At 31.3% G+C, this 10692-nt stretch overlaps 1 protein-coding gene and 1 long non-coding RNA gene across 3 annotated transcripts; one reads left to right on the plus strand and one right to left on the minus strand.

Moving 5' to 3' along the window:
- On the minus strand, positions 2046–4492 carry LOC18598718 (nascent polypeptide-associated complex subunit beta). Its single transcript, XM_007028370.2, has 6 exons — positions 4391–4492; positions 3245–3312; positions 2822–2970; positions 2679–2735; positions 2479–2517; positions 2046–2371 (listed from the first exon to the last, which is right to left on the minus strand). Exons 2-6 carry the CDS (start codon positions 3310–3312, stop codon positions 2199–2201), a joined length of 486 nt encoding a protein of 161 aa, XP_007028432.1. The 5' UTR covers positions 4391–4492; the 3' UTR covers positions 2046–2198.
- On the plus strand, positions 8516–10405 carry LOC108662126. 2 transcript variants are annotated; one of them, XR_001927908.1, is made up of 3 exons: positions 8516–8709; positions 9405–9528; positions 10134–10405. It is a non-coding gene; the product is annotated as an uncharacterized LOC108662126 (long non-coding RNA). The 2 variants fall into 2 exon arrangements; XR_001927907.1 differs by lacking the exon at positions 8516–8709 and adding an exon at positions 8832–8872.

The following is a 10692-nucleotide window of genomic DNA, read 5'->3' on the forward strand; positions in this document are numbered from 1 at the left end:
ATTTTTAAGTTTAGAACAAAACTTTTGACCTCCTAATGATCACAACTTTCAAGTAAACTCATTTGACTATCAAATTACGCATTTTCTAAGTTATAATTGTTCATAAATCATGTTAAAAAACGTCAAATAAACAACTCACCAAGCTAAGTTACAAATCTAACTTTAATGGAAAAGTGGGGTTTCACATTAATTTAGCATGTATCCAAGGGCCATAATTGATTTAGTCTATAAGAGCATGTCTAGGCAAACAATCAAGTTTAAGTGGATAGACACGAGTGACTAAGGAAAAACTTAATGATTTTGCATTTATATTTTGTCATTCGTTACCTACACAATTATATTGAACTAAGTGTTTGATATAGCCTTGAGCACAAATACATTGGATGGAATGTCAAACATAGCTATATTATTCTTTGAATATAAGGATCAAAGATGTTTGATTTAAATGTCGACAATTAGTTTAGGGGTGCAAGATCAGAAATGGAGTTGCAATGTTATGTTATTTTGGTGGTAGCATAATATAACACTCCCAACTGATTCTTTTTAATCTGTTAGCATGCTCCATGTTTGTTTGTGCGCTTAATTTCTTGTATGAAAGGTAGGGGCAATTATACGGTTTTCAAAGAGCGCGTACATTGACGCCTAACACGTCTTATTGGAAGATATTGGAGTATGAATCATGTACAATGGATTCAAATTTATTAATATAATTACATGAAAATATATTTAACTCTTAACTATTTTTAATATGATTGTAATATATGCTTTATAAATAGACATATAAATCATTAGTTTTAATCTTTACTTAATGGTACGTCTTATAATACACGTAAATCTTGAGAGAGAGAAGGTAGAAGGTAATGCATTAGAATAAAACATTTTATGAGGAAAACCTTGTGAATGTGCCTCTATTGAGCATGAACTAATTGCTTTTCATGGACAAAGTAGTGCCTTTTGTGTATAAGCTTTGCATGCAGAGGAAGAGATGAAAATAGGGAAAGATTTCATTGGAAGGACAAAAACCAAAGTAGTCTGGAAGCAGTTTTGGGGAGTTTTTTTCCTTTTTTTTTTTTACTTTTTGAAAAATCCTTATGACCTGTAATGCTTATAAGTTGGAATGGCTGAATTGAAATAAATATCGCTCGTTTTATTAATTTATTATTTATGATTTTATTTGTTAATTTTATTGTATGAAATGAGTGTGACTTGATTCGTGATAGCAAACTTAATAATTAACTTAATATGTATTGAAATTTTATTATATTTTGACACAAAATAATTAAAATAAAGACCTTTTGTAGTGAACAAGATAACTAGTTTTCAAATGTACTTCTTTAAAAGAATATTAATGTCTTAATTCCAAAATAAATATCCATTTTTCTTTTCAGAACCGTACCTAAAACATGTCTTACCATCCATCTTTAACATACACAACTCTTACTTATTTTATTTTTCATATTAAGTTTAATAATTTTTACTCCCTCTTTTTTAAAGTAAATAGCTAACTTTTATTTTTAGCTGTTCCAAAACTATTTTCACTTGTTTTTTGGAACATCTATAACACTTATTTTCTGCATAATCTACATTTATTTTTAATAACATTTTGTTTTGACCTTAAAAATTATACTTTAAGAATATTATAGATGATTAAAAATATCAGAAACACTTTTAAAGTCAAAAATATTTTTCTTAATATTCTTACAAAATTAAGCATGAACATTTACTTTGTAACAAAAAAAGTACAATCATTTTCTAATTAAAAACTAAATTTTGCCGATTAAAGAAAAAAAATCGAGTAAATTATTTTTGAGTTACCATGGCTCCGGAAATATTTACATTGATCATCTAATTTTAAAGGATAATATTTTGATGAATTAATATTTATAAATATAAATAACCGAAACCTTATTTTCAAAATTAAATAAACAAAAATTCATCCGATTGACAACATAGACGGAAACGTTTTAAGATCATTTGTCTTGGCGTGAAATATCTTTTGTCAAAACATCGCCATTGATTTGGTACCAGTCAGCAATACCGGGAAATCAGAAAATAGAAGACTTGCTGTGAACCAAAACATTAGGGTAAGGTAACACTATCCAGTGAGTCACAGGGAGGGTATCAACTAGGACAAGAATAAATTGGAAGACAAAAATGCAATTCCATGCAAAACAACACAACAAAAATCTCTAAAAGCACTATTTAGCAGCCTGGCCTTCTTCTGCTGCAGCTTCAAACGTCTCACCACCCACAAGTTGTGGAACATCATCATCATCCTCTTCTTGAGTGGCGGTTGCTTCAGCACCAGCAGTAGGTACCTGCTTCTGGAATTGCTCTGCCAACTTCCTCAAGTTGTCCAAGTTATCTGGCCCTAAAAATTTTAGAACAAGGGTCAAAAGCCAATATTCATTTGCAATCTGGAAACAACCACAATAAAAGAGAAATGAAGAAAAAACTAAACAAAGCCAGAGTGCATACCCAATTGGTTGATGATTCCGGGGAGAATATCTTGCAACTCTGGAATAAGGGAAAAACACACAAATCAAAATATCAGCCATAGCAAAGCTAAAAAACAAAGGAAAAATGTACAGTGGCCAAGGAAAAAACCCTAGTCTTTGATGCCTTTAGGGTTAATTATACCAAAATTTCAAAGAGTAAATAGCAATAAAAAAACGTACTCTTTGTCTGAGGTGAACCACTAACAACCCAGGTGTTGGCAGCAATAGAAGCTTGAACTGAAATAAAGAAAATCATGCATTAGTTCGTCATGCAAAACATTTGAATAGATTTACATGGTCCACATCTATTAAGCAATATCTACCTTTTGGGTTAATAAACTGGATAACAACATCATCCTTGAATATGTTGACTTCCTCAATTGCAGGAATAGCATTCACTCCTATTCTCTTGAGGGTGCTCTGCAGCCTTTTGTCATCAGTGGTAGTAGTCTTGTGGACAGCCTTCTTCTTTCTGTTAACACAGGTTAAATTAACAAGATAATGATTAATCAAATTCCAAACACCATCCAGATGACCAAATTATGAACAAGGAAGAGACAGATAAAATTTTGACTTGACATGCTAGCTAATCAAAAAACATTACACAGCAGGCAAAAATTTGATTCAAGCATTTCTCCTAAATATCTGAACAACAATTATCTCCACATACTTGAAGACAATCAGCCATAAAATTTCATTTAGCTAGCCTATCTAAGGAATTTCCAAAATCCAAACCATGAAGATACCTTCTCATGCTACCCTTTCCACCAGTGCGGACAGCACCAGCCATCTTCATGAGCTTCTCGACATTCATCTGCACAAAGGAGTAAAACAATCAGGTCATGAAACAAGAAAATTACATCAACCGAGGCCAAAGATACTCACAATCAAACACAGAAAGACTTAAAAGTTATGAGCTCATCAAAAGTAACAAGACAAAAAACCAATAAATAAAACACACTACAAATGAAGCATAAGAAACAGCTCATCCAGCAAGAAAACCTCGAACAACAGCAAAATTATAAAATCCCAATACAGCAAACTATCAATCACGCACAAAAAGGATACATAGGCACGGAAGGCTCAGAAACCATCACATAACTATAAATAACAAAATCACAAAGAGAGAAACCCAACATTAAAAAAAAAAAAAAGGGAAGAGGCTCTCCAGTCAGTACTTATTCCTTTCTGAAGCCTTTCATTGTAATATAAGAGAAAGGGAAAACCAAGGAAAAAAAAGGAAAGAACAGACAAAGGGGAAAAATAAAAACTGAGAGTGCAAAAATTATAATGATAATCATATGATCCTGATGTTGCATGAGAGGGGGACGGAGGCTGACGTTCAAGGTGATCAAAACTTCAACACAATATATAAGCTAAATAAAATACTAAGCAGAATTTAAGTGAGGTGAGCTTATTTACTTATTGTATCTGGTGAACATAAGCATAAGCGAAGCTCAAAAGCTAAAGAAAGGTAAATTCAGGGTTTTCAAGAAACGCATGTAAACATGAAAAGCATCATCAAGTAGTGGGCTAAGCTTCAAAGCTTGTGAAATGCATGTTCCATACCACAAAGATAACAAAATGAGCCAAAGTGAATCAGAATCAGACTCAGAAAATACATTTCCCCAAAATATCTAACAGATACATTTCACATAAAATTCCAAAAAATACTAAACCAAAAGAACATGAATAAACACCCCAAAACCAAAATAATCCACGCTACCAGATCTAAAGACAAAGGGGCTAAGTAGGACACAATATCCCCAGAAAAAGAAGCAGCAGGGTTATGCGAACCTAAGTAATTGAAGGAAATAAAACTGACAGAAATGGAAGAAAGTAAATGAAAATACCAAATAGTCGAAAAAGAAACAGCGAATTAAGTATTGAACCTTTATAAGTATTGAGAATGGATGCCGCAACTGCAAGGATGAAAATGAGGAAAGAACGAGGTTTCTGGGAACCCAGAGAGCCAGCTCCAGTGTTTACGCCTTAGGGTTTTTATGCCCACCCCTGAATTTTAAGGATTTTGATCCGACGGTTTAAGTGCAAAATGACGAAATTGAATCCAAAGGCTATAACACTTCCACGTCCACGTTTGTCTTAATAAGTTTATTTGTATTAATGAAAAGTTTAGTATGGTTGAGTTTACGTGGATTTGCGCTCAGACCATTTTTAGTTGTGTCAAAATTTATTAATATTAGGGTACATTTGGTCATCAAAAAATATTTACTAGAGAAAAATTTTTATGTAAAATATTTTATAAAAAAATTTAATATTTTTTGTTATTTAAATAAACTGTCGAAAGCATTTTCAGTTGTTTAGATCATTTTACGAAAAATATTTTTCATTATGGTGGAGTTATTTAGATGTTAAAATAATAAATAGGAATTGATTACAAAACAATATTGATATTTGATTTTCACTAATTTGTGATCAAAATTAAGAATAGAAACGAAAATAGACAAAATCAATAATGATATTTCTCAAAGCATTTAACTACATATCTGTAATGAAAATAAATTTTAATTTTAAAAACTTTTTCATCTTATCACTTTTTTATCATAACTATAAAAATATAAATATACATCAATTGTGTAAGATATCCAAAACTCATATTTATAAATATGTATTTAAATGACGATCATTGAAATATTTTTTATTATAAGTATAAGTAAGATTTATTTCATTTATAAATAAATAATTTAATTGTATTGAATGGTTTTATTAAAATAATATTTTTTTAATTTTAATAGTGTTGTATAATTTAAATATTAATTTTTTAAATTAATTATTTTAAAGTTAATTATTAATATTTTATTTTTTTAATATTTTAAGTTAAATATTAATATTCATCAAACTTATACTCACAAACTTAGTATAAAATTATTTTTGTTGTTCCCTGGAAAATATCTTACGCCCTTCTTCAAGGACATAAGACATTTTTTGTGGTTAATTCTGTCGACTAGTAAAATATTTTACATTTGGAATTAATTTTTTATCTGCCAAATAAGCATAAGTCCTGAAAACGTTTTTCAAAAAATATTTTACTACAAGACAAACGGACCCTTAATTAAGTTATTCCAATTTTAATTTTTGATATAAATTATTAGATCATATAAAAAGATTTTTTTAAAAAAATTATTACATGAGATATATCATGAATTACGATACAACTTATAAAATTGATTATAATTCTAAAAATTAGAAGTCATGTTAATTAGTTTCTTCAATACTAAACTTTTATTAAGGGCAAAGAATCTAATAATAAATTTAAACATAAATGTAGATTATATCTGTCATAAATTAAAGTAAAAAATTTTAATTTTTATGAATAATAAAATACACAATTTTATGTTTGTATTAACCTAAAATACTCTCGCTTGAAGTTTCATTTATTGATTTATTCTCTTTTATTGAAAACTAATATTGAATGATTTGGTAATTTAATTATCTTTTCTATTTCTTAAGTTTATATTTTATTGTTAATAGCATTTAATGAAATAAGGGATCATTATATCTCTTAATGGAACCAGTCATTTTATGTTTCACTTTTAAGACCCATTGCCCAATAGGCTTAAGTCTTGGTGGAAAGTTGTCACACCCCATTTTTGGAGGGATCGTGATCGATGCATGGACCTACGTGAGTATGGCCCATTAGGCCTAAGCAAGCATAAATCTATAAATGCATGAGCTAGTCATCCATCACATTCACAAACATAAATTCATCCATAATCAACATATACATTAATTCATCAAAGCCACCTCTTTGCAGAACGTCTCAACGTAAAGTGCGATTTTTATCATATATCATGTAAGTATTCACAACATTAAACATTTGTGGTTTGGCATACATCTCATACCTATATTTTTATGGTCCATCCACCATAGTTTCAACATCATTGCACCCATATTTTGGGCTTAACACTATATGTGGAAACGTAAATAAGTTTATCATGAATGAGTTGCCCCACTACTCCACAAGTCGCCTAATCAAGCAACCTACTAATCTGAAGCAAAATAAGGGAAAATAATATGTGAGTCATAAAGACTCCGTGGGTGGATACGAGGAAAGGGATAAGCCAAGAGAAAAGAGTTTTGCAATAAACCATAATTTGCGAAACAATATGTTAATCATATAAATTTTTTCAACAGTCATGAACGCATTTGATAACTTTAAATGCATAAATATAATGTCTTACAAGGTCAACTTACAAAACATTTGGGAGGAAATAACGGAAAGTAACCCTCGACTCTTCAAGCTCAACAATAAACCTTCAAATCAATAATGTGTAATTCATTTAACAACTCATCTCATCATTTCATATAAACACAATAATTATCAATCGCCAACCACAAGCGTCACAATATCTAATAGACAAATAACACTTTAGTACATGACATAACAAATTATGGGGAGAATGGGAACTTCCGCCCAAATCATCCCTATGGTATTCTTACCCCTACACCAAAATTTATAAAGAGGGAAAAAGTGGTACAATGCACAACTTAACCTAGTGATATTTTTACCCCTACACTGAGACTACAGCCAATATACAAAAGGGGAAAAGGTGGCACATCGAGACTAGAGCTAATCACAACACAATCATGGGAAGTGGAGACCTTCTCAATCCACTTCACAACACAATCATGGGAATGTAAAGACCTTCTCAATCCACATCACAACACCAATCATGGGAATGTAGAGACCTTCTTAATCCACATTCACAATACTCATATGCAAAAGCAATTCAATCAACCACAATCATCATCTTAACTAATATATTGTAGCCACACTAGCCTAGAGGTCGGAGTAATTGAGGTAATTGTTCAAACATTGAAAGGGCTTGTCCCCTTGTTGAAAACTATTACAAAGTAGAATATTTATTTATACATAATAGTTTTGAAAGCCATTTCAAAACGTTTTCTCATCCACAAATATATTTTTCCTTAGTCAAATATTTATGGCAACAATGCTCATAACAAATCCATCAAATCACGCAATCATGCTTTTAACTTTACATACTCAAATAGTTTTGAAAGTAGTGTACCCATTCACCTCGAAAGTTGATTGCCACCAAGTATGTGAAATCCTACTTTAACGAAATTTTCAGAATTTCAATGGTTCCTAAATGCCCAAATAAATATATCAATTAATACTTAGTCTAGGAATCTCATAATAATCGTTTATGCTATTTCAAAACTATTCAGGTTCGCCTAGACTAATTTTTCTAAACTAAATCTATTACTCATGAAAATATCCATTCATACAAATATAATACCCCGTACTTTGATATGGTGTCTAATAAAGCTTATTGGATGCCAATTAAGGTTAATTATAATGTTTAGAAATGATGAAAGATGAAAGGAATAGTTTGGGATAAAATATTTCGCATACGAGAAAATAATAATAAAATAATGATATTTTTATCAGAGAAGAATTTGTGAGATAAAAAGTGATTCGGAAGTCAATTGAGGCATAATAAGGTATTTTGGGTACCAAGGGGATAAGAAGAGATTTTTGGAATAAAATAAAATTTTATTAATAAAATAATATTATAATATTAATATTTTATTCAGTGTCAAAATTTTCCATAAAGAATGAGTATATGGTCAATCTAAGTGGGGAAGAAGAAGAATGAGAGAATTTTGGAGAAAAATGACGTTAATGGGGCCGCTCGTCTTTATTAAGTAAAGATAGCGCGGACAAATAAATATTTTAAATATTATGGGGATACCGCGTTGGAGTACAAACTTCATTCTTTGTTTGTACATGTGTAGAAGAAGGTAATAGAAGGAAATTAGAGTTAAATAAGTGTTGGAAGGACTAAATTAAAATGGAAGGAAACAAAAAGAGCAAAACGATAATTTTAGGTAAAGTTTGGTCAAAGCTTCCAAAAGAAGCTTTGACTTTAATTTTTTTAGGCCAAGACCGACCTTATCCTATCCCCCACCAGATTTTTCTTCTTCTTCATCCATGCTCCACACCATTCTTGAAGCTTCCATGCCATTTTCTCTTTATCCACCATGAAATCAAGTTTTCTTCACTTTCCTTTCCATGTTTTCTTTTCCTTTCTTCTCCAAACTTCTTGAGCACTAAATTTATAGCCTTTAACCCAAATTTCCAGCACATCTAAACCCTAGGAGGAGAAGAAAGAAAAAGAGAGAAAGGAAGAAAAAAGCTTGGTTTTGGTGATTCAAGCAAGGAACGGTAAGAATTCTTGTTTTTGGTTTGAGTAGTATTTGAAAATGAGTTAGTGACTTAGAGAAATGTCTTGTGGTAGCAAAGATTGGCTTGATTGGAGAAAAATTGGTAACATGTAAGCCAATAAACCCATGGGTACATGAAGGACTCAAAGTGGAAAAGGAAAACGGTAAGCTTAACACTATGTTTTAAAGCCTACGGTTAATTGAATATTGTGAGGAATTATAGTTGTTGAAAGGATCTATTTGCATAAGCTAGTTGAAAATTGTTAAGATTGTATGGCATGTTGTTTGAAAGAAATGAAAAAGGAATATTGTGGATGGAGGATTGAGAAACAAAGTATTGAAAGTTAGATAGATAACGATGCGTGTAAACTAGGAAATAATCGAGTGAAAGTGAGAATGATTGTTGCTGCCATATATATGGATTATGTGTGGAAATGTAAGATGGATTTGGGTGGAAATTATTTAGAAATGTTGAAGTAGACACGTGACATCATAATTAAGTTGCCGGTGATATAATTTAACGAATTACGTAAGCAATGGATATAAGTAATTTTAGTAAAAATGTATTAAGATGTGAGTTAATTGAAGATGGTTTCATGATAGGATGAAAAATATAAATTTGAGTAAGGATTAATTTATTAAAGTGCTGCCCGTATACGTATATAATTAAATATATTGAGTTCGTATTATTGTTAGGAAGTGCAAAGATAAGGTTAGAGTACTATGGTGGCGTGTCGGAATAAACATCGAGTGACCAGCCAGTGAAAATAATCAAAGACACCTCCGATCAAATAGCAATGTAATATTCCGCTATCGTAAGGTGAGTGAACTTGCATTTCAAAATGTTTTGGAAAAATGTTATGTGTTTTAATGGATCATTAGGGAATTTTATCGGTTTTTTCTTTAAAATTTCCTAGGAACAAGCCCTTGATAAAATGTTTTGATGTTGTGAAATGTGAAATGTGAAAAAGGATGAATCCATATGTTTTTTTGTATAATGTTGATATACATGTATCTATATATTATGTCATAAATGGTACCATTGTGTGACAAATGTAACCATGCATGAGCTGGGTGAGATGTGGTGTCCAGCTATGTGCATGATGTGGTGGGATGCACATGAGCTGGGTGAGATATGGTGTCCGGCTATGTGCACGATGTGGTGAGATGCACATGACCTGGGTGAGATAAAATATTTTCTGGAAATTTCTTCTCTTTCCGATTTCATGCTAAATATGGTTCTTTCATTATGAAATGATTTAATAACTAGGGGTTTGATGGAGGGATTTTAATAAGAAAGTGAACTAAGTTGCATTGTTTTCAAAGATGTGCATCATGATTTTTAAACCTTCCTTAACGTTGCTTATTCCCTTCCTATGTTTACTCACTGAGTTTGTACTCACGTTTTTAAAATTCATGTTTTAGGTTTTTCTGAGTCAAAGGTGATTAGATCCTAGGACGAGGTGCTCCTCCCTATCCATTGCTCGGTAGGTTTACCATGACATTAAATGTTAGCAACCATGCCCAGAGTCACTCTGCTGACGGTCAAGTTCTAATTACATGTATATGACTACTTGTTGTGAAATGCTGAGATTCACTTGTCAAATTATATGTATGTATATAATGGTTGATGATGCCATTATGAATACATGACTGGGTTTTATGAGTTGTTTTAAAAATGAATTGTAATTGAGCATTATAAATTTCGGATTCTAAAGGAATATGGATTAACGTATAAGATCATGTAAGTAGGCTTGCTTGGGCTTGGTGGGCTTAGCCCATTGGTCCCTTGAGCTGGTCGTGGCTCAAAAATTGAGCTGTGACAACAAACCCATAAAATCAACATTCTTATCTTAGGTAAGCTTTAGCAAGTGAGAAAATCCACCCAAATCCTTTAGTTTGCAGACATCAATAATTTTGGAACAATAAACTTTATGCGCAGAATAAAAAATCCAAGATTTAAAGATTCAAGAGTGCGAAAAAT

The sequence above is a fragment of the Theobroma cacao genome, chromosome 5, assembly GCF_000208745.1.
Source record: "Theobroma cacao cultivar B97-61/B2 chromosome 5, Criollo_cocoa_genome_V2, whole genome shotgun sequence".
Taxonomy (NCBI): Eukaryota; Viridiplantae; Streptophyta; class Magnoliopsida; order Malvales; family Malvaceae; genus Theobroma; species Theobroma cacao.

Coding starts and splice junctions, on each gene's coding strand:
- LOC18598718 (XM_007028370.2), bottom strand. CDS start 3,312: ATGAATGTCGAGAAGCTCATGAAGATGGCTGGTGCTGTCCGCACTGGT. Junction 2,736..2,821: donor CCAGTTTATTAACCCAAAAG/GTAGATATTGCT, acceptor TCTTTATTTCAG/TTCAAGCTTCTATTGCTGCC. Junction 2,518..2,678: donor TGGTTCACCTCAGACAAAGA/GTACGTTTTTTT, acceptor CCCTTATTCCAG/AGTTGCAAGATATTCTCCCC.